General features: G+C 39.5%; 1 protein-coding gene across 3 annotated transcripts in view; it reads right to left on the minus strand.

The window, feature by feature from the left end:
• LOC128693317 (tyrosine-protein kinase BAZ1B) overlaps nt 1-25,223 on the minus strand; it is a 304,346-nt gene that overhangs the window by 204,549 nt on the left and 74,574 nt on the right. For 2 of the 3 annotated variants that reach the window (XM_053782935.2, XM_053782937.2), the window contains exons 11-13: nt 23,616-23,684; nt 22,863-22,979; nt 16,376-16,571 (exon numbers count right to left, since the gene is read on the minus strand). In XM_053782935.2, the coding sequence (XP_053638910.1) occupies nt 16,376-16,571; nt 22,863-22,979; nt 23,616-23,684 (382 nt within the window). The remainder of the gene's footprint in view (nt 1-16,375; nt 16,572-22,862; nt 22,980-23,615; nt 23,685-25,223) is intronic. The other variant, XM_053782936.2, reaches the window with a different exon arrangement.

Consider the following 25,223-nt stretch of genomic DNA (forward strand, 5'->3'; position numbering starts at 1 on the left):
TTGTACATGCATATGTAGTGTGACCTAAGTGAAAGAAGTAGCAAAACATATCCAAAATCTTGCATGTTTTTTTTTTTTTTTTTTTTTTAAAAAATCGGCCGTTTCCCACCGAGGCAGGGTGGCCCAAAAAGAAAAACAAAAGTTTCTCTTTCTAAATTTAGTAACGTATACAGGAGAGGGGTTACTAGCCCCTTGCTCCCGGCATTTTAGTCGCCTCTTACAACACACATGGCTTACGGAGGAAGAATTCTGTTCCACTTCCCCATTGAGATAAAAGGAAATAAACAAGAATAAGAAGTAGTAAGAAAATAAAAAGAAACCCAGAGGGGTGTGTATACATATATATAAATATATTCTTCTTTCAACACACCGGCCGTATCCCACCAAGGCAGGGTGGCCCAAAAGGAAAAACGAAAGTTTCTCCTTTTACATTTAGTAATATATACAGGAGAAGGGGTTACTAGCCCCTTGCCCCTGGCCTTTTTGGTTGCCTCTTACAACACGCATGGCTTACGGAGGAAGAATTCTGTTCCACTTCCCCATTGAGATAAAAGGAAATAAACAAGAATAAGAAGTAGTAAGAAAATAAAAAGAAACCCAGAGGGATGTGTATATATATATAAATATATATATATACATATTTGTACATGTGTGTGTAGTGTGAGCTAAGTGTAAGGAGAAATAGCAAGACATACCTAAATTCTTGCATGTTCATGAGACAGAAAAAAGGACACCAGCAATCCTACCATCATGTAAAACAATTACAGGCTTTCGTTTTACACTCACTTGGCAGGACGGTAGCCCAGGGAGGTACTACCGTCCTGCCAAGTGAGTGTAAAACGAAAGCCTGTAATTGTTTTACATGATGGTAGGATTGCTGGTGTCCTTTTTTCTGTCTCATGAACATGCAAGATTTCAGGTACGTCTTGCTACTTCTACTTACACTTAGGTCACACTACACATACATGTACAAGCACATATATACACACCCCTCTGGGTTTTCTTCTATTTTCTTTCTAGTTCTTATTCTTGTTTATTTCCTCTTATCTCCATGGGGAAGTGGAACAGAATTCTTCCTCCGTAAGCCATGCGTGTTGTAAGAGGCAACTAAAATGCCGGGAGCAAGGGGCTAGTAACCTCTTCTCCTGTATATATTACTAAATGTAAAAGGAGAAACTTTCGTTTTTCCTTTTGGGCCACCCCGCCTTGGTGGGATACGGCCGGTGTGTTGAAAGAAAGAAGAATTTACATTTACTTGGTAGGATGGTAGTACCTCCCTGGGCGGTTGCTATCTACTAACCTATTACCTACGATGAAATAGCTACATTTTGTAGTACACTGGCTGTCTCCCACAGGGGTAGAGCGACCCCAAAAAAGAAGAAACACTTTCACCTTCATTCACTCTATCACTGTCTTGCGAGAAGAATGCCAGTACTACAGTTCAGATGTCCCTCCTAAAAAAAAAGCCACACCAGTATTATCTCTAGCTACTGCAATACATTTCAGCATATCACTTGAGGAACAAACCTTCCTAGACATTCTGAAGAACTAGGATAATACCCATTAACAAAGGCTGTGGGAAATTCTTAGAGACAAATCACAACCATATGCCTACTAATATTTTGCATATTCCAGTGTACCTAGCACATTAAAACCTTCCTCAGACAGATACAGTGGTCCCTCAATTATCGTGCATAATCCGTTCCTGGAAGTGGGACTATTATCGAAATAGACGATTTTCGAATCAATTTTCCCCAAAAGAAATACGTAATGTAAATACAATTAATCCGTTCCTGACACCCAGAAGTATTAAAACAAACAATTTTTTTACATGAAATATAGATGTCGTACATAAATAATACAATGGCACTTGATGAATGAAACATTAACAGCATAACACTTGCCTTTATTGGCAATTCTTCTTACTGTATGGAAGACTGGAGGAGGAGAGACATTGAATTACTGTTTGAAAGGGGAATCCCCTTCCATCAACACCTCAGGTACCAAGTGCTTTTCTAGGGTTACTTCTCTTCTCTGTTTCTTAATGCCACTAGGACCAGCTTGAGAGTCACTGGAGTCCTGTCTCACAAAAAAACTGTCCAGAGAGCTCTGTTTCTGGTGTCTCTTTAAAACTTCCCTTAAAATGGGCCAAGACTCTGTCACTGTACAAGTTCCCGATATGGCTTGCAACATCCTTCTCAGGGTGATGTTTCTCCATAAATCTTTCCATCCTACCCCACATTTCAAAAATCTCCTTAATTTCTGAAGAAGGCACCTTCTTCCATCTCTCTTCCTCCTCTGCAGCAAGATTCTGAGCTGCGATCTGTTGCTCTTCCTGCTGAAACTCTTGCTCCTTTCATATTGTTCAATGATGTTTTTCTTAAATTCAATCGTATTTCTCACCTTCTTTACCAAAGGTTTGGCACTAGGAGCTTTCTTTGGACCCATGGTAGCTTATTAAGCACTTGCAAGCACTAATATGAATGGAATATTATGAAATATTTCGTATGAACACATGAGGGGACCGTTGCTCACTGGTAAACAATGGCACACTGGCTGGGAACGGCTCAGAGCCGTGAGCACGCGTCCAGGACAAAAGGCGATTAGCGAGTTAACGGACCATTTGCGAGCCAATGTTTAGATGAAATAACGGGACTATTTCTGAAATGGACGACTTTCAGGCCGGACGATTATTGAGGGACCACTGTATACATATTTCTGATTAAAATAGGCTTTAAAATCAAGGAATAATTTTATTTCACCTTGTCTTCTTGTAATATATCTTTAAATAGTTAACTAGTCTTGGTTATTTTTCACACTTATAGGTTAGAATGTAAAGAACAACTAAGAGAGATCTGGGCTTGAGAAATTGAACGAGTGCAACCTGAACAAAATTCAATAGTTGGTTTTCAATTTCTGGGCTGTGAATCAAGCTTAAAAAAAATAAAATAAATGATATTGCAATTGCTCACAATAAAGAACTGTGCTGACTGTGTTGGGTTTTTTTTTCCAATTTTTTTTTTACAGGTAATCAAAGTTATTGAATGAAGATGCACAGATGACCCATGTCTAACATGAAAATTAAGTTCCTGAAAATAGTGTAAATAAAAAAACAAAAATGTGTAAAATGAACTGAAGAGCATGAGGGGAAAAAAAGGGATACAGTCTTTGCAACCCCCCAAAATTTCAAACATTTTATTTTAGGGCTTGTAATTCTATAAAAAGTTGTGTAACTGTAGTTAGATATAGCAGTGTACATAATTAAAACGCATTACTTGTAGCTAAAAAAAAATTGCATAAATTAATTTTGCCGTACTTAAAATTTTGGTTGTTAGCGTGTGTCAGTGATCTTGAAAGGCAAGGAGAGGGATGACTTTGCCCTACGAGACTGAGGTGGATGGTTGTGGATCCTGAGTTGAGGTAGATAGTCGAGGTCTTCGACTGATGTTAATGCAGAGTTGTCATTAGATAGTTGTACTGGGGTGATCAGGTATACTGTAATGAATCTCTGGTCTGTTTTACCCTTCAGTACTTTCTATGGCTGACCTTAAGGCATCATCAACTGCTCCACACCCACCTTCAGAGCCAATATGCTGCCAGTGACTATCGAATTTCAAACTCAATCTTTTCAGTTTAAAATATTTATTCTTTTATGGCACCTCCAGCATCACTGATATGGGTTGATGATAAGATAAAAATCCATTCACTAACAAACAACTGAGTATAGTACGGGATGCACATGCACAGAGGACTGATAGTATGGGAGGCAGGTCAACCCTTTCACTGCCCAAAGCCCCAAAATTAAAATGGCTGTGTCAAAATTTAAAAAAAAAAAAAATAATCTATTTAAAAAGGACATTTTTCTGATGGCAATAAAAAAAAATTCCCCTCAGTACTTGCCAAGACATAAAAGTGTCCAGTTGATGATTGATGACCTGCTGATGGAAATGTTGATGATTGCCACAAGCTCCAAATTTTCCTACTGTATTATTTTGCACTGTTTTCTAATTTTTTTACATTTTCCAGTAACTTTTGTGCCCTGTGAGACCAATATTATGCACAATGTACATAAATCCACCTGTTGCATGCAACACAATACCTGCACTAATACAGTGGACCCCCGCATAACGTTGGCATCGCATAGTGTTAAATCCGCATAGCGATACATTTTATCGGAAAAATTTTGCCTCGCATAGTGCTAAAAAATTTGCTCAACGCGATTCGTCCGAGACACGTCCATGCGGCCTGAGCCAGCCTCACTTGTTCTGCCAGTGGCATTGTTTACAAGCCAGCCTCTGAGGTAACATTCAAGCATACAATCGGAACATTTTGTATTATTACAGCCTTTTTATAGTGATTTCACCTGAAAAATAAGTGACCATGGGCCCCAAGAAAGCTTCTAGTGCCAACCCTACAGGAATAAGGGTGAGAATTACTATGGATATGAAGAAAGAGATCATTGCTAAGTATGAAAGTGGAGTGCGTGTCTCCGAGCTGGCCAGGTTGTATAGTAAACCCCAATCAACCATCGCTTCTATTGTGTCCAAGAGAACGGCAATCAAGGAAGCCGTTCTTGCCAAAGGTTTAACTGTGCTTTCGAAACAGAGATCGCAAATGATAGAAGATGTTGAGAGACTGTTATTGGTGTGGATAAACGAAAAACAGATAGCAGGCGATAGCATCTCTCAAGCGATCATAAGTGAAAAGGCTAGGAAGTTGCACGAGGATTTAATTAGAAAAATGCCTGCAACTAGTGGTGATGCGAGTGAATTTAAGGCCAGCAAAGGTTGGTTTGAGAGATTTAAGAGGCGTAGTGGCATACATAGTGTGATAAGGCATGGTGAGGCTGCCAGTTCGGGTCAAAAAGCAGCTGAAAAATATGTGCATGAATTCAAGGAGTACATAGACATTGAAGGACTGAAACCTGAACAAGAGTTTATTTGTGATGAAACAGGCCTGTTTTGGAAGAAAATGCCAAACAGGACCTACATTACTCAGGAGGAAAAGGCACTCCCAGGACATAAGCCTATGAAAGACAGGCTTACTCTTCTCATGTGTGCCAATGCTAGTGGTGATTGCAAAGTGAAGCCTTTATTAGTATATCACTCTGAAACTCCCAGAGCGTTCAGGCAAAAGAATATCCTCAAGGCTAATTTGTGTGTGCTGTGGAGGGCAAACAATAAGGCATGGGTCACTAGGGACTTTTTCTATGACTGGTTACACGAAGCATTTGCCCGCACTGTGAAAAATTACCTAACTGAAAAGAAATTAGACCTTAAGTGCCTCCTGGTGTTAGACAATGCCCCTGGTCATCCTACAGACTTGGCAGAGTGACTCTGTGGGGACATGAGCTTCATTAAGGTGAAATTTTTGCCTCCTAATACCACTCCTCTCCTGCAGCCCATGGACCAGCAGGTCATTGCAAACTTCAAAAAACTCTACACAAAAGCTCTGTTTGAAAGGTGCTTTGTAGTGACCTCAGAAACTCAATTGACTCTAAAGAGAGTTTTGGAGAGATCACTTTAATATCCTCAATTGTGTAAACCTTATAGGTAGCTTGGGAGGGAGTGACTAAGAGGACCTTGAACTCTGCTTGGAAGAAACTGGCCAGAATGTGTAGACCAAAGGGATTCTGAAGGATTTGAGGCTAACCCTGAGAATCCTATGCCAGTTGAGGAATCAATTGTGGCATTGGGGAAGTCCTTGGGGTTGGAGGTTAGTGGGGAGGATATGGAAGAGTTGGTGGAGGAGGACAATGAAGAACTAACCACTGATGAGCTGCTAGATAAACTTCAACAGCAAGAGGCCACACCTGAGGAAATTGCTTCAGAGGAGGGGAGAGAGAAATTGAAGAAATTGCCTACTTCAAAGATTAAGGAAATCTGTGCAAAGTGGCTTGAAGTGCAAACCTTCATGGATGAAAATCACCCTCAGACAGCTATTGCAAGCCATGCTGGTGACTATTACACTGACACTGTTGTGAAACACTTTAGGAAAGCCATAAAGGAACGAGAGGTACAGGCCACTACGGACAGATATGTTGTGCGACAGAAGTCCAGTGAATCTGAAGCTGGTCCTAGTCGCATTAACCCTTTGAGGGTCGACAGGCCCTCTCAGAAACTCGTTCTAAGGGTCGGCCAAATTTAAAAAAAAAAAATTATTTTTTCTTATGAAAAGAGAGAATCTTTTCCTGATCATAATGACACCAAAATTATGAGATTTGATGGAAAACTTACGGAATTATGCTCTCGCGAAGTTAGCGGTCTCGGCGATGTTTACGCATCGGCGATTTTGCCCACTTTGAGCCCCATTTTCGGCCAATTCCACTGTACTAGTCGACAAAAAACATGAATATTTCGCTAGAACTACATTTTTTCTATTGAATGAGTGCAAGAAACCACCCATTTACCATTTTCAACTATCCAATACAGTGGTCAGAATTTAGCAATTTTGCCAATTTCACACAAATTTCAAAAAATGCCAATTTCCGAATAGGGTCCAGAACAAACAAGAAATACATTCCTGGCAACAAAATGACATTTCCTCTGTTCATTAGTCACGTGTCAAGGCCCCTCTTACATTCTTTTGCTTTCCACTTTGAATTTTTATTCTCACAAAAAATAGAAGATTTACTGTTATGCAGATTGCTGCATTAGTGTAAAAAATGGTATAAATCATATAGGCGCACTTGCAAAAGAATGTTAGACTCACCAGTTGACGTGTATTGGACGCTTGGCATGATTTTTTTACTTTTGAACTTTGGTAAAAATTGAACATTTCCGCTACTTTGAGCTCAATTTCAAGGTACTTTTCTTTGTAAAACCAGTCAAAATCATCTCAATTTCTGTGATATGCCTTCCATTCTATAAAATGAGACCAAGAAAACTAGAATACAACAATAAATACCATACGAAAATACAGTGCAAAGTTGGTGTTTTATGCCAAAAAAACGGTCAAAGTTTTTTTTTTTCTCATTATGCACTGTGTGCTGCAGGATTTTTTTTATACCGTGCACACTGACCACATAGACCCATTCTTTCATAAGGAGGCCTACCAGCCTTTTCCCGAGAGATTTGGTGGCGCTAGAATTTATGCGTACTAGTACGTCAAAAACCCCTGCGCGTAAGACGTACTAGTACGGCCGAAACCCTCAAAGGGTTAAAAGAAGAAGGGAAGCAACCCCGGAAAAGGACTTGACACCTCAAGTCCTAATGGAAGGGGATTCCTCTTCTAAACACTAAAACCATCCAGTCTCCCTTCCTCCCATCCCATCAATCATCACCACATCTTCAATAAAGGTAAGTGTCATGTAACTGTGCATGTTTTCTCAAGTTTGTGTGTATTAAAATGAATATTTCATGTGGAAATTTTTTTTTTTCATACTTTTGGGTGTCTTGCACGGATTAATTTGATTTCCATTATTTCTTAGGGGGAAAATTAATTCGCATAACGATAATTTCGCATAACATTGAGCTCTCAGGAACGGATTAATAGCATTATGCGGGGGTCCACTGTAATGTCTTCTTTTAACAAACCGGCCGTATCCCCCCCCCCCAGGCCCAAAAGGAAAGATTCTCATTCTCAATTTAGTAATATATATATACCCTTCTGGCAAGACAGTGATGGAGTGAATGATGGTGAAAGTTTTTCTTTTTCGGGCCACCCTGCCTTGGTGGGAATCGGCCGGTGTGATAAAAAAAAAAAAAAAAAAAAATACAGAAGTGGTTACTAGCCCCTTGCTCCTGGTATTTTAGTCTCCTCTTATGACACGCATGGCTTACCGAGGAAGAATTCTGTTCCACTATCCCATGGAGGTAAGTGGAAATAAACAAGATCTAGTAAGAAAAACAGAAGAAAAGTCAGAGGGCTGTGTATATACAGTGGTACCTTGACTTATGAGTTTAATATGTTCCGTAACTGAGCTCATAACTCAATTTGCTTGTATATCAAATAAATTTTCCTCACTGAAATTAATTGAAATGCTATTAATCCATTCCAGCCCCAAAAAACTACCCCAATTTTATTGTTACGGGTTTTTAAATAAGAAAAATGTACAGTGGACTCCCGGTATTCAATATTAATCCGTTCCTGAGAGCTCGTCGACTACCGATAATATCGAGAACCAAATCAATTTTCCTCTTAAGAAATAATGGAAATCAAATTAATCCGTGCAAAACACCCAAAAGTATGAAAAAAAAAATTTTACTACATGAAATATTAAGTTTAATGCAATAGAATAATTACAATAACAATAAAATAATTGACACTTACCTTTAACCCTTTGAGGGTCCGTCCTGTAGATCTACGGATTTACGTTCAGGGTCCAAACCGTAGATCTACGTCATGAGCTCAGCTCACTCTGATAAACTGTGAGTGGTACATTTTGGCCTAGATATGAGAGAATACATCTATGTGGTATGTGTGCACCACATAAAATAGATCCTGCAGCATGCTGTGTATGAGAGAAAAAAACTGAAATCATGATTTTTCGATTAAAACAGCGACTTTGCAGTGTTTTTTTGTATGTTTTTTATAGTTCTATTTGCGATTTCTTGGTCTCATTTGATAGAATGGAAGACATATTACAGAAATAGAGATAATTTTGATTGGTTTTAGCACTGGAAATGGCTTGAAACTGAGCTCTAAGTAGCAGAAATGTTAAATTTTTGCCGATATTCAAGAGTAAACAAACGACCTCACACGTCTATTACACGCCAGCTGGTGGGTCTAATATGCATTCACAAATATGGTGATGATATTTATACAATTATTACAGTATTGCATAACAGTAAATCTTCTATTTTTTGGTGTGAATAAAAATTCATTATGTGAATAAAAAATCAAAATGGAATTTATTTGTAAAGCTTCAAAACGTAACTAATGAACAGAGGAAATGTTAGTTTAGTTCAAGGAATACCTACATTGTTTATTCTGGACCCTATTTTGAAATTGGAATATTTTGAACTTTGTGTTAAATTGGCCAAATTAACAATTTCCGATCACTTTAATTTGTAGTTGAAACAGTTGACTTGGCGTTTTCTTGTGCTCAATCGATAGAATATAAGTAATACTAGTGAAATAGCTAATTTGGTTGACTGGAATAATGTAATTGGCTTAAAATGGGAGTCAAAGTCGGCAAAATCGCCGATTCGTAAATATCGCTGACACATCAAAATTCGCGAGAGCATAATTTCGTCAATTTTCCATCAAATTTCGTACTTTTTGTTTTATTACCTTCACAAAAAGATTCTCTACCATTTCATAAGAAAAAATAACATTTTTTTTTTGAAAATTCTTGGACACTGGGGCACCACTTCAGATTTGGGCCTTGGACTCTGAAGGGGTTAATGAAGATCTGGTGATGATTGATGGGATGGGAGGAGGGGAGAGGTGTTAGTGTTTAGAAGGGGAATCCCCTTCCATTAGGACTTGAGGTAGCAAGTCCTTTTCCGGGGTTACTTCCCTTCTTCTTTTAATGCCACTAGGACCAGCTTGAGAGTCACTGGACCTCTGTCACACAACAAATCTGTCCATAGAGCTCTGTACCTCCCGTTCCTTTACGATTTGTCTAAAATGGGCCACAACATTGTCATTGTGATAGTCACAAGCAAGGTTTGCAATAGCTGTGTTAGGGTGATTTTCATCCATAAAGGTTTGCACTTCAACCCACATTGCACACATTTCCTTAATTTTTGAAGTAGGCACAATGGAGTCCACAACTGGCATAGGCTTCTCAGGGTTAGCCCAAAACCCTTCAAAATCTTTCTTAATTTCCATACTAATTCTCACCCTTTTTACCACAGGGTTGGCACTAGAAGCTTTCTTGGGGCCCATGGTGACTTATTTTGCAGAAACAAGCACCAAACACAGTGATAATATGGATAATAAGGAATGTACCGAATGTATCCTTAGATGCGCACACACTGGCTGGCTTGTAAACACTGGCACACACGGGGCAGTTCAGGCCACACATGGACAGGTCTCGTACGAATCGTATCGAATACCGGGTTTTCAATTGAATACCGAGGGAATTTTTTTCCGATATAATGCATCGAATACCGGATTTATCGAATACCGATGCCATCGAATACCGGGGGTCCACTGAATTTATAAATAAGAAGTATTGTATAAAAACATAATAAAAAAGAATGTAAAGACTCCTTCTGCTTTAGTATGGCACACATTGTAGAAGTACATGTACTACACTCATACTGCCTCGCCAAGTCGACTGCACACACACCTTGCTCGTGTTCTTCTACGATTTCATGCTTTAATTCAATGGACATAATGAGATTAAGACACATGTGCAACATCTGGGTATCTTTATTGTAGACATTTCGCCATCCAGTGGCTTTATCAATACAAATTCTAGGACATAACTTGAAGACAGTAGAACTATGTACAGAAGATGAGGTAATCAGTCCCTCAACCTAGAAGCAGGTGCGAAGAGCACCATAGTCGTGGAGATTCTGAAGCAGAAGAAAGGATCCTGGCGCTTATATAGTAACGTCAGGTGTAGCAGACGAGGGCATATTCACTGGTAGGCGGGATTCCCCAGTGGAAGTAGGTCCTTCCCAAAGAGATGGGTTAGTTGTAGTAGTAGTTGTCGTAGCCGTGAAGGTTATGTACATGTCCTCAGAATTAAGATTCCATGATGTTGCAGTGTCTGACAAGTTGTGTACGAATGGTATATAATACCGACAAGATGAGATTAAGACACATGTGCAACATCTGGGTATCTTTATTGTAGACGTTTCGCCATCCAGTGGCTTTATCAATACAAATTCTAGGACATAACTTGAAGACAGTAGAACTATGTACAGAAGATGAGGTAATCAGTCCCTCAACCTAGGAGTAGGTGCGAAGAGCACCATAGTCGTGGAGATTCTGAAGCAGAAGAAAGGATCCTGGGGAATCCCGCCTACCAGTGAATATGCCCTCGTCTGCTACACCTGACGTTACTATATAAGCGCCAGGATCCTTTCTTCTGCTTCAGAATCTCCACGACTATGGTGCTCTTCGCACCTACTCCTAGGTTGAGGGACTGATTACCTCATCTTCTGTACATAGTTCTACTGTCTTCAAGTTATGTCCTAGAATTTGTATTGATAAAGCCACTGGATGGCGAAACGTCTACAATAAAGATACCCAGATGTTGCACATGTGTCTTAATCTCATCTTGTCGGTATTATATACCATTCGTACACAATGGACATAATGCTCTTCTTCTCAGCACTGTCCTTTGCACTTACTTTCTTAGGACCCATGGTTAGAAAAAAGAAACTTAGCAAAATAACTGCACAAAAAGCACAAAATGCAAGTACAACACAAGAGATGCTTCCACAGCAAGGTAACCATGTGCACTGAACGAGTGAGACGCAGGATGGTGGGTAGAAATTGTGGTGTTCGCTGTGCCAACTAGTGGTGGCATATCTGAAACTCGCTTGTAACTCGAATTCTGGCTTGCAAGCAACGACTCATAACTCGGAAAACTTGTAAGCTGGGGCACTCGTAACTCAAGGTACCACTGTACGTATGTGCTTGTACAGGGGACCCTCGAATTTCATGATTAATCCGTTGCAGAGAGTCTGCTGAATGGCGAAATTCACGATTGGTGAAACCATTTTCCCCATACGAAATAATGGAAATCCAACTAATCCATTTCAGACACCCAAAAGTATTAACAAAAAAAAAATATTTTTAAAGATTAAATATAGATTTACAAGACTCTTGTTAGTGTATGGCAGACAGGTAGGAGGGGAGAGGGAGGCGAGTTTATTATGCTTTAACACGACACTAATATCATCTCTACGCCTTATTTATCTATCATAATTCATATGATAGACAGCAACCACCCAGGGAAGTACTACCGTCCTGCCAGATGACTGTGAAACAGAAACCTGTAACTGTTTTGCATAATGGTAGAATTGCTGGGGTCTTTTTGTGTCTCATAAACACGCTAGATAACAGGGATATCTTGCTACTCCAACTTACACTTTGGTCACACTTCACAGACATGCACATGCATATATATATACATACATCTAGGTTTTTCTCTTTTTTCTACATAGCTCTTGTTCTTCTTTATTTCTTCTATTGTCCATGGGGAAGTGGAAAAGAATCTTTCCTCCGTAAGCCATGCGTGTCGTATGAGGCGACTAAAATGCCGGGAGCAATGGGCTAGTAACCCCTTCTCCTGTAGACATTTACTAAAAAAGAGAAGAAGAAAAACTTTATAAAACTGGGATGCTTGAATGTGCGTGGATGTAGTGCAGATGACAAGAAACAGATGATTGCTGATGTTATGAATGAAAAGAAGTTGGATGTCCTGGCCCTAAGCGAAACAAAGCTGAAGGGGGTAGGGGAGTTTCGGTGGGGGGAAATAAATGGGATTAAATCTGGAGTATCTGAGAGAGTTAGAGCAAAGGAAGGGGTAGCAGTAATGTTGAATGATCAGTTATAGAAGGAGAAAAGAGAATATGAATGTGTAAATGCAAGAATTATGTGGATTAAAGTAAAGGTTGGATGCGAGAAGTGGGTCATAATAAGCGTGTATGCACCTGGAGAAGAGAGGAATGCAGAGGAGAGAGAGAGATTTTGGGAGATGTTAAGTGAATGTATAGGAGCCTTTGAACCAAGTGAGAGAGTAATTGTGGTAGGGGACCTGAATGCTAAAGTAGGAGAAACTTTTAGAGAGGGTGTGGTAGGTAAGTTGGGGTGCCAGGTGTAAATGATAATGGGAGCCCTTTGATTGAACTTTGTATAGAAAGGGGTTTAGTTATAGGTAATACATACTTTAAGAAAAAGAGGATAAATAAGTATACAAGATATGATGTAGGGCGAAATGACAGTAGTTTGTTGGATTATGTATTGGCAGACAAAAGACTGTTGAGTAGACTTCAGGATGTACATGTTTATAGAGGGGCCACAGATATATCAGATCACTTTCTAGTTGTAGCTACACTGAGAGTAAAAGGTAGATGGGATACAAGGAGAATAGAAGCATCAGGGAAGAGAGAGGTGAAGGTTTATAAACTAAAAGAGGAGGCAGTTAGGGAAAGATATAAACAGCTATTGTAGGATAGGTGGGCTAATGAGAGCATAGGCAATGGGGTCGAAGAGGTATGGGGTAGGTTTAAAAATGTAGTGTTAGAGTGTTCAGCAGAAGTTTGTGGTTACAGGAAAGTGAGTGCGGGAGGGAAGAGGAGCGATTGGTGGAATGATGATGTAAAGAGAGTAGTAAGGGAGAAAAAGTTAGCATATGAGAAGTTTTTACAAAGTAGAAGTGATGCAAGGAGGGAAGAGTACTGTATATGGAGAAAAAGAGAGAGGTTAAGAGAGTGGTGAAGCAATGTAAAAAGAGAGCAAATGAGAGAGTGGGTGAGATGTTATCAACAAATTTTGTTGAAAATAAGAAAAAGTTTTGGAGTGAGATTAACAAGTTAAGGAAGCCTAGAGAACAAATGGATTTGTCAGTTAAAAATAGGAGAGGAGAGTTATTAAATGGAGAGTTAGAGGTATTGGGAAGATGGAGGGAATATTTTGAGGAATTGTTAAATGTTGATGAAGATAGGGAAGCTGTGATTTCGTGTATAGGGCAAGGAGGAATAACATCTTGTAGGAGTGAGGAAGAGCCAGTTGTGAGTGTGGGGGAAGTTCGTGAGGCAGTAGGTAAAATGAAAGGGGGTAAGGCAGCCGGGATTGATGGGATAAAGATAGAAATGTTAAAAGCAGGTGGGGATATAGTTTTGGAGTGGTTGGTGCAATTATTTAATAAATGTATGGAAGAGGGTAAGGTACCTAGGGATTGGCAGAGAGCATGCAGTTCCTTTGTATAAAGGCAAAGGGGACAAAAGAGAGTGCAAAAATTATAGGGGGATAAGTCTGTTGAGTATACCTGGTAAAGTGTATGGTAGAGTTATTATTGAAAGAATTAAAAGTAAGACTGAGAATAGGATAGCAGATGAACAAGGAGGCTTTAGGAAAGGTAGGGGGTGTGTGGACCAGGTGTTTACAGTGAAACATGTAAGTGAACAGTATTTAGATAAGGCTAAAGAGGTCTTCCTCCTCCCTTAGTTCATACACTTTCACCTCCCTCTTACTTGTTGTTGCCACCTTCCTCTTTTCCCATCTACCTCTTACTCTAATTGTAGCTACAACTAAATAATGATCCGATATATCAGCTGCCCCTCTATAAACATGTACATCCTGGAGCCTACCCATCAACCTTTTATCCACCAATACATAACCTAATAAACTACTTTCATTACATGCTACATCATATCTTGTATATTTATTTATCCTCTTTTTCATAAAATATGCATTACTTATTACCAAATCTCTTTCTACACATAGCTCAATTAAAGGCTCCCCATTTACATTTACCCCTGGCACCCCCAAATTTACCTACTACTCCCTCCATAACATTTTTACCCACTTTAGCATTGAAATCCCCAACCACCATTACTCTCACACTTGATTCAAAACTCCCCACGCATTCACTCAACATTTCCCAAAATCTCTCTCTCTCCTCTACACTTCTCTCTTCTCCAGGTGCATACACACTTATTATAACCCACTTTTCACATCCGATCTTTATTTTACTCCCCAAAATCCTTGAATTTATACATTTATAGTCCCTCTTTTCCTGCCATAGCTTATCCTTCAACATTATTGCTACTCCTTCTTTAGCTCTAACTCTATTTGAAACCCCTGACCTAATCCCATTTATTCCTCTCCATTGAAACTCTCCCACCCCCTTCAGCTTTGTTTCACTTAAAGCCAGGACATCCAGCTTCTTCTCATTCATAACATCCACAATCATCTCTTATCATTTGCACAACATCCACGCACATTCAGACTTCCCACTTTGACAATTTTCTTCTTCTTATTCTTTTTAGTAATCTTTACAGGAAAAGGGGTTACTAGCCCATTGTTCCCGGCATTTTAGTTGACTTTTACAACACGCATGGCTTACAGAGGAAAGATTTTTATTCCACTTCCCCATGGATATAAAAGGAAAAGTAATAAGACCAAGAACTATTAAGATAAAATCAAAGAAAACTCAGATGAGTGTGTATAAATAAACGTGTACATATATGTGTAGTGTGACCTAAGTGTAAGTAGAAGTAGCAAGACATACCTGTAATCTTGCATATTTATGAGACAGACAAAAGACACAAGCAACCCTACCATCATGTAAAACAATTACAGGCTTTCGTTTTACACTCACTTGGCAGGACGGTAGTACCTCCCTGGGTGGTTGCTGTCTACCAACAAGCACTAAAAACAATGGAATAATGCAAAATATATTGCATGTATGCATGGAATTGTCCTCCCTGGCTTCTAAACAATAGCACACTGGCTTTACATGGGCTCAGGCCGTACTGACACGTTCAGACGAATGTCCTTAACTGAGTTCTTGGGCATTAGCCAAGCCAATATTTTGACACAAAAACATGCAGCTATCCAATTTTGGTGTTAGCCGATGCCGGTTACCCGATGGTCCACTGTACTGTTAGAAAGTGATCAACAAAAAAGCAAGAGGGTATTTAGTGATCATCTTGCAGTGATATTTCCAGCATCCTGAAGATCACTTTTAGTCATTAAATGTTTGAAACCAAAGAACTCCTCATCCATTCCATAATTCTTGTTGTTGGAGCTGTCACTGGGGAACAAAACTCGTTCAGTATGCCTCGAAGTGAGGCTCTTGCATCTGTGCATCATAATAAGCAGGGTGTACTAAATATGGCATTCTCACGCAGTGCTGCAGGACCCCCGATATTTTGTAGTGAGCACACTGACTGCACAGACCCATTCTCTCATATGCAGGCCTATTAGATCTCTCATGCCAAATTTGAAGTCACTAGAATTTATGTGTGGATCTACATGAGGGCCACTGACAGAGTTAAGAGTGAGGCTAGGCCTCCCCATTATAACAGTGGTTGTGCCCATAGGTTAGCTGTGAGGTGGAGGGAAAAGTTTTCACAGCATGCCACATTTTCTGCTACATTTCCACCGTGATAAATGAAGATTGTGGCATACTCGTCAAAATTATGCCACAATTTTTCAACCATGTTATGGTTATAAAGATCTCAAGTTGATAAACAAGTCTGCAGTATGAGAATCAGATTAAGTAAATGAGCTGCTGAAAGAAAGCTGTTATACAACTGTCAACACTGCAGTGACTGCAGATCATATCAAGGCGGTTGTTTTCCGGAAACGAATGCAAGTGTAAAACTTGTTAGACAAATGGGCTGTGACTACTTTTAATAATGGAAATTGTTCATACCTAAGTAATCATCTACTAATGCTAGATATATGGCTGCACTCTTTGATCCACTACAGATCATAATTATGGCATTTGAATTTTTACCTTTTTTCTTTGGACTGTAGCCTCTAGGACGGCCTGGAGATTTTTTGGGTGTCTTTGTTTTGTTTATTTTTTTCTGCAGACGTTCCTGTTTTCTCTGCTTCTTCTTCTCCATCTCTTCTTTTAAACTGATCTTTTTAATTTGGGCTCGCTCCTTATACAGTGTGTACACCTTTTCTTCAATTTCTTCAACATGTTCCTATGGGATAACAAAATAAATTAAATAATACTATAAAAGAGTTCATTATCAGTATTTACCCATCTTAAAAGCCATAAATCAAATAACCTGATGCTTTAAAACACGTTGCAAAAAGTAGTAGTGAACAGGGCAAGATCCAGAATCAGTGAGGTCTAAAGCTCAGTGCCCCACAGCACTGTCCTGGCACCTCTGCTGTTTATCATCCTCATAGCAGACACAGATAAAAACACCTGGCACACTTTTGTATCATCATTTGCAAAGGACACCAAAATAAGCATGAAAGTCACTATGGTAGAGGACACTGAAAAATTACAGGAAGACATAAGCAGGGTTTTCCAGTGGGCAGTGGAGAATAATATGATGTTCAACGGTGATTAGCTCCAGTTGCTTAGGTATGGAAAGAATGAAGAACTCGAAAGGAACATTACACATGTATACAAAACTCAAGAGCATCACCAAACAGAACAAAAGGAACATGTAAAAGACCTGGGAATAATTATGTTAGTTGACCTTTCTTTTAAAGACCACAACAAGACAAAGATCACGACAGCCAGGAAGATGACGGGGTGGGTATTGATAACTTTCAAAACAAGAGAAATAATGCTGATGGTGACACTCTTCAAATTGCTAGTGCTCCCTCACTTAGAATATTGCTCAGTGCTGATGGCCCAGTTCAATGCAGGAGAAATATCACAGGTAGAACAAATACAGAGATCATTTATGGCTCACACTGAGCCAGTAAAGCAACTAAATTAATGGGAACACCTTCAAGTCTTGAACATGTACTCACTGGAGCAGAGGAGAGAGAGATACAGTGGTACACCGAGTTTTGAACTACTCCCAACTCAACCATTTATGTAAGTGTATAATTGTAAGTGCTTTTGTAAGTGCATTTTTGGAGGTCTGAATTGGATTAATGTAATTTACATTATTCCTTATAGGAACAAATTCATTTGGTATCAGCGCTTGAACAGCCTTCTACAATGAAGAAAGTTTGAAATTCAGGGTACCACTGTACATGATAATATACACCTGGAAAGTACTCGAGGGCCTGGTCCTAAATCTGCACACTGCCATGACAACATACTGGAGTGAGATATAGGAGGAAGTGCAAAATAAACCCAATGAGGAGCAGGGGTGCGGTGGGGACAATAAGGGAACACTATCAACATTCGAGGTCCCAGACTATTCAACATCTTACCAGAAGATACCAGAAACACAGGTGGAACAAGTGTAGAAGCCCTCAGGAGGAAACCGGAAAAGTATTTTTATCGGGTGCCAGATCAAGCAGGCTGTGATGGATACATGGGGCAGCGGACCTCCAGCAGCAAAAGCCCGGTTGACCAGGCAAGCAGGAGACAAGCCTGACCCATGGGCAGGCTCAGAGAGTAGAGAAACTCTCGAAACTCTTCAAAGGTATATCAAAGGTATATAAATGTTACAGCAGACCCCTCATATTATGTGACATAACAAAACTTATCGCACACATGATGCTTAAAATTACTCAGAGCCAAGGTATCCAAACAACTGAAAAGCATATTCACCATGCAGTAACAGCTTAACCAAGCATTGATATAAGTATATGTATAAATGTTGGTAGAATTACTGACAACATGTAAAGTAAAAGGACACAAGTACAACTAATGTGACATTTTATTGTGGCAACGTTTCACTCTCCAGGAGCTTTGTCAAGCTGTTACAAACAATACATGGACACAGGGTATATACAGGCTTAGAGTGAGGTGTAATACTACTGGTGGCGGCGGCGGCGGCGGCGGCGGCGGCGGCGGCGGCGGCGGCGGCGGCAGCGGCAGCGGCAGCGGCAGCGGCAGCAGCAGCAGCAGCAGCAGCAGCAGCAGCAGCAGCAGCAGCAGCAATATGGTAGAACAATCAACTTGCTCATGAGTAAAAGGATATAAAGGCTATTACTTGGGTAGCATAAAAATAGGTTACACAAATATTTCTATTGGAGACTGGATTAGAAAAGGCCTGGTTCAGTGTTCATCTTCTGTAATGTGCTTGTGTAGTATTAGCAGGAAAGACTATGTGATGGCAGGGTTTACTGTTTTCAGGAGGATTCTTGCTAAGACTTCAGAGATGGTGAAGCTGCCTTTGTTTTGTTTAACTGTATTAGAAACAGCGAATAGTGCTGATTCAAGGCACTTGCATCTGTGGAAATTAGTTTCTTTGATCACTAATAGGGCATCCTTGAATTTCATGAGATGACTGGTGGAATTTCGGTGTTGTACACAGGCGTTGTTCAAGGTATCATTCCTACATGCATAAATGTGTTCACTAAGGCGTGTTTCGAGGTTTCTTGCTGTTTCACCTACATAAATCCTGTCGCAGCCTCCACAGGGTATAATGTAAATTTGAATTCCCATACCTATGGTGATGTCTACTGCTGTGGTATTTCATAATAATTGTACATGCTGGTGATTAATAATAACAAGTGAGAAAATGCATATAAATGGAAATGATGCAGTCAGGAAAAAAACTTTGAGTAGAGTGAACATTATCTGCTATCCTCCCAGCTTCCTGTATTACCACTCCTGCCTCAGGATGGTTTTACATTTTCTGCATAACTGAGAAATGCTAAATAATGCATGTTTAACCCTTACAGGGTCGGTCCCGTAAAATTACGGCTTTGAAGCCAGGGTCGGTCCTGTAAAACAACATCAAAATTCTAGCGGCTTCCAATCTTGCAGGAGAAAGTTGGTAGGTCTACACATGAAAGAATGGGTCTGCAAGGTCAGTTTGCACAGTATATAAAAAATCTTGCAGCACACAGTGCATGAGAAAACTGCTACTGTGCTTTTGGTGTAAAACAGTGACTACGGTATATTTTTGTATGGTTGTATTCTCAGTTTTTTGGTCTCATTTGATAGAATGTTAGATATATTACAGAAACGGTATGATTTTGAATGGTTTACAGAGTAAAAGTAGCTTGAAATTGAGCTCAAAGTAGCAGAAATGTTCAATTTCTGTCAATGTTCAAGAGCAAACAAAACACGTCATGCATCCAATACACATCAACTGGCCAGTTTAATATGCACTCATGAATGCAGTGACATTATTTATATAGTTACTAGCATTATGCAGTAGTCTGAATAACAATAAATCTTCTATTTTATGTGGGAATAAAAATTCAAAATGAAAAGCGTGATCAAAAAAAAAAAGGGGGGGGGAGGGGCCGGAGATGTGACTAATGAACAGAGAAAATGTTATTTTAGTGCCAGGAATGCCTATATTATTTATTCTGGACCCTATTTTGAAATTGGCCTTTCTTGAATTTTGTGTGAAACTGACCAAATTAGTAATTTCTGATCACTTTATTGGGTAGCTGAATTAAGTATTAAATGGGCAATTTAAGAACATAAGAAAGAAGGAACACTGCAACAGGCCTACTGACCCATGCAGATCAGGTCCATGTCCCTCCCCCGGATTAGCCCAATGACCCCCCCCCCCTGGATTAGCCCAATGACCCACCCAGTCTGGTCACCTCCACTCAAGGAAGGAGCACGGCACCAAACCCAACAGCACAAGCTAGTCAGGTCCAACTCACACCCACCCACACCCACTCATGTATTTATCTAACCTATTTTTAAAACTAAACAACGTTTTAGCCTGAATAAATGTACTCGGGAGTTTGTTCCACTCATCCAAAATTCTATTACCAAGCCAGCGCTTTCCTATATCCTTCCTGAATCTGAATTTTTCCAACTTGAAACCATTGCTGCGAGTCCTGTCTTGGCTGGAAATTTTCAGCAAGCTATTTACATCCCCTTTATTTATTCCTGTTTTCCATTTATACACCTTGATCATATCCCCCCTAATTCTACGCCTTTCAATAGAGTGCAGATTCAGGGCCCTCGGTCTATCCTCATAGGGAAGATTTCTGATATATTGGATCATCTTTGTCATCCTCCTCTATGTTTTCCAGAGCATTTATATCCATTCTGTAATACGGTGACCAGAACTGAGCAGCATAGTCTAAATGAGGCCTAACCAAGGATATATAGAGTTGAAGAACAACCTGAGGACTTCTATTATTTATACTTCTAGATATGAAGCCAAGAATTCTGTTAGCTTTATTGCGAACACTAATGCACTGTTGTCTTGGTTTTAGATTACTGCTAACCAGAACTCCTAAATCCTTTTTGCAATCAGTAGTATTAAGATCTACATTATTTAGTTTATATGTGGCATGGTTATTTACCTGTCCAACATTTAGAACTTTGCATTTGTCAATATTAAACTGCATCTGCCACTTCTCCGACCATTGCATCAGTCTATTCATCATCCTGGAGTCCTCTAGTGTAGAATAAAAGGAGCTCTAGGTAAACAGCTATGAGTTTGGTCAACTGGAACAATGGAATTGGCCCAAAATAGGGCTCAAAGTGGGTGAAATCGCTGATACGCAAATATCACTGAGATTGCCAACTTCGCAAGAGCGTAATCCATAAGTTTTCCATCAAATTTCGTGCTTTTGGTTTCATTACCTTCGAATAAATATTCTCTATCATTTCATAATTTTTTTTTTTTTTTTTTTTTTGAAAATTCTTTGACCCTGGGAGCAAGTTTGCAAGCAGGGGTCTAGGCCCTCCAAGAGTATTCTTTATTTCAAATGAAGCAGCCTACTATGTAGGCTAAACATTTGAGAAATATTAATATTTTTATTGCTTTTTATTCTTTTTTCAAACATTATTGAATAGATTGCTTTTTTTATTCAACGTGTCTGCCATCTCCCACTGAGGCAGGGTGGCCCAAAAAAGAAAAATGCTTTCACCATCATTCACACATAATTACTGTCTTTGCAGAGGTGCCCAGATATGACAGTTTAAATGTCACTCCAAACAGCTAATACTTCAAATCTCTCCTTTAAAGTGCAGGCATGGTACGTACTTCTCACCTCCAGGACTCGAGTCCAGTTAACTGGCTTCCCTGAATCCCTTCACAAAATATTACCCTGCTCACACTCCAACAGCTCATCAAGTCCCAAAAACTATTCATCTCCATTCACTCCTAACTTGCTCACACATGCCTGCTTTATGTCCAGGCCCAGTGGCGGCTCGTCCATAGGAGCTGCAGAGCTGCAGTCCCTCCAAATGCTCACTGCCAGACACATGACTTCATCAACCCTACGCTAAAATAATTTGCAACTGACAAATACATTACAGCTTCTCCTCACTTAACGAAGGAGTTACCACGTCGTTAAACGAATTCTTCGCTAAGTGAGGAGCACACTAAAATGGTAGAGGGCTTGTGTCAACCATCTCTGATATTGTTTTAATGTCACCTTTGCACCATTTATAACATTTCTGGTATATTTTTAAATGTTTATACAGTAGTGTACTGTATATTGAAATAAACAATAGAGAAAATCAGCTCCAATCTACATTAGACAAATACTGGTCAGAGAGCCCATCATAAGTCCGAGGTGTCGTTAAACGAGTACGTCCTTAAGTGAATTTTTATTGTTAAAACAAGATAAAAATTTATTAAAAATAGAAGTTTGATGTGGTACGTTAGTATGGGTATAACTGGCGTTATGAGCCGCCACTGTCCAGGCCCCTTGCACACAAAACCTCTTTTACCCTCTCCCTCCATCCTTTCCTAGGACGACCCCTACCCCTCCAATACAGATTTATACACCCTCGAAGACAACCTATATTGCTCCATGACCAAACTACCTCAATAATCCCTCTTCAGCCTTCTGAATAATACTTTTTTGTAACTCCACACCTCCTAATTTCCACACTATGAATTCTCTGCATAATATTTACACCACACTGCTTCCAGCCTCCTCCTCACTGCAGCATTCATAACCCCAAGCTTCATAACCATATAAGAGTGTTGGTACTACTATACTCTCATGCATTCCCTTCTTTGCCTCTATGGATAACATTTTTTCCCTCCACAGATACCCATCCACTAACAAATCTACTCCCAAATATCTGAACACTTTCACTTCTTCCATACTCCCTCCCTCCAAGGTGTAAGTCAAAATTAAAGTCTTCGTATAAATTTTGTGACAATTCTTTCTGCTTGTTTTCAATTTTTCTTATTTGCAAGCTTCTATCAAGCATAACATGGAACATCATCACTTTTTTAAATAAATACACAGGTGCAAAGTAAGCTCTTATTTATAGAATATTCTATTTTAAACAGAATTTTGCAAAAGCTCTGCTTAGAACATAACAATCTCTAAATAAAGATTTGTTCTACACATTTTTTTTTTTACCAGACCTGATGACGAGTCTTGCCTTTCAAATAAATTAGTATACTTACAAGGACAGTATCAGAAGCAATGGCTTGGTGGCACAGAGCTTTCAATACAGCAATAACTTCAGAAGGTTGCAACTCATATAACTCACTTGACTCTAACTTGTGAATCAATCCATCAGACTGAAATAAACACAACAAAATTAGGATAAAAAATTTAAATTAAGTCATTTTAAGTTCTCATTAAACTGAATAGTATGCAAGTAGAATTACAGACAATATGTTAGATGGTTTGGTCATTCAGAGAGGATGGAGCAAAACAGAATGACTTCAAGAGTGTATAAATCTGTAGTGGAGGGAAGGAGGAGTAGAGGTCGGCCTAGGAAGGGTTGGAGGGAGGGGGTAAAGTAGGTTTTATGGGTGAGGGGCTTGGACTTCCAGCAAGTGTGCATGAGTGTATAAGATAGGAGTGACAGGAGACAAGTGGTTTTTGGAACCTGACGAGCTGTTGGAGTGTGAGCAGGGTAATATTTTGTGAAGGGATTCAGGGAAACCGGTTAGCCGGACTTGAGTCCTGGAAATTGGCAGTACAGTGCCTGCACTTTAAAGGAGGGGTTTGGGATATTGGCAGTTTGGAGGGACATCTAAACTGTTGTATCTGAGTGCCTCTGCAAAGACAGTGATTGTGTACAAGTGATGTTGAAAGTGTTGAATGAGTTGAATAAATAGGACAGAATATTTGCATTTGGCCATGTGATGAAAAGGACTAGTCACAAAAACACATGCTTGTTCAAGCCATACACTCCAAGAGAGGCTCACCAGATTAATCTGTGTCTTCCTTGAGAAGAAGGTGGCCATACTGGAGAGACTCCATTCAGTGCTGGTTAGCTAAAAAAAAGTTAAGAAATGGCATAAACTTTATAATTTATGCTTTAATTTGCAAATGAAACTCCAACTTCAGATAGAAACTACCAATGAATGAATTACTTAAGAAGGAATGAAAAGTGGCTACAACATAAAATCAGGTGTGCAAATTATGCAGAAATTACACAGGGGGGGGGGGGGGGGTTACTACCCTCACAGCCTGGCCCTGGGCTAAAAAGGGTTGCCGAGAGTTTGGTAACTTAGAAACGATGCAACGAAACAGGCTAGCCAAAAAGGATGCTTAAATCCAGGATTGATGGAAAGGTGAAATTCATCCCAACGTGGTTGGAGAGAATGAGTGAGTGAGATCTTTGAGTGGGAGAAAGTTCAGCACCCAACAGAAATGCGTGACTGATCTAATTGGATCAAGAACAGACAAAAGAAGTTTTTGGAATTTGACGTGTTGGTTGAGTATAAGTAAGGTTAGATTTATGAAATGGTTTAGGGAAACCTGGTTAACTGAACTAAAGTCCTAGCCTGCAATCGAAGGAGAAGTGGGGATTTTGTAATTCAGAGCGTCATTTGAATTATGTTGTCCATAAACTTCTGGAAAGACAGCTATTGGACTTATGCTAGTGAATGTGTTTCCTCTTTGGGTATCTCTACAGGAAACAGCTGTAGTAAGAAAAAATTACTGTAAGAACTTTCTTAACAGGAAACAAACAGAAAAGGCATAAGAATTGGGAAATTTTCAGAGACCTACAGGCCATCATTCACCTCTTATAATAAAATATATCCCCATCTTTTTGCTCATTTTCCTTTCTATGAAGCTTGCTGTCACAACCAAACCTTCACTTTAATCCTTTGTGCTTTATTTGTATAATTACCAGTCAACCTATAAAGATGACTACATCATTCCAGTACATTCATTTAACTGCCACTACTGCACTTTACATTGCCTCTCTGTACCATACATACACAGAGTGAGGCATGAGAAGTTTTACCAAGAATATTTTTTTTTTTTTTTTAGTTTCGATAACTTGTCAACATACACTATTTTAATTCTCTGGGTACAGCAGAGTAGATTAACTTGACCATAGTTTACAAGTAGAAATTTCCAGGGGTTGATGCCCAAACATCCTGGTCCTAGGCCAGGCCTCTTGCTTGATGACCTGATCAATCAGGCTGTTGAAACTGGCAGTGCACAGTCCAATGTAGGTACCACATCCTGGCTTATCAGGAATTGACATGAACTTACTAAGTTCCTCCTTGAAGACAGCTAAAGGAATATTGGTATTTTTTCTTGCATATGAAAAGGAGGGTGTTGAAAAGTCATTCCATCCTTGCTCTTCACTGGGGGTACTTTGCAATGTCTGCTGCGCTACTTTCTTTTGTTGGGAACAATTTCTGTGAGTAGATTAGGGACCAATCCCTCCAGATTTTTGCAGGTGTAAATTAATAATCTTTCCTTGTTGCCTACATTCAAGGGTTTTCAGGTGTTCCCAATAACTTAATAATAACTAATATAGTAAAAATAAAAATCTGGAAAATTATGATTCTTCA

This window comes from Cherax quadricarinatus, chromosome 28, assembly GCF_038502225.1.
Source record: "Cherax quadricarinatus isolate ZL_2023a chromosome 28, ASM3850222v1, whole genome shotgun sequence".
Taxonomy (NCBI): Eukaryota; Metazoa; Arthropoda; class Malacostraca; order Decapoda; family Parastacidae; genus Cherax; species Cherax quadricarinatus.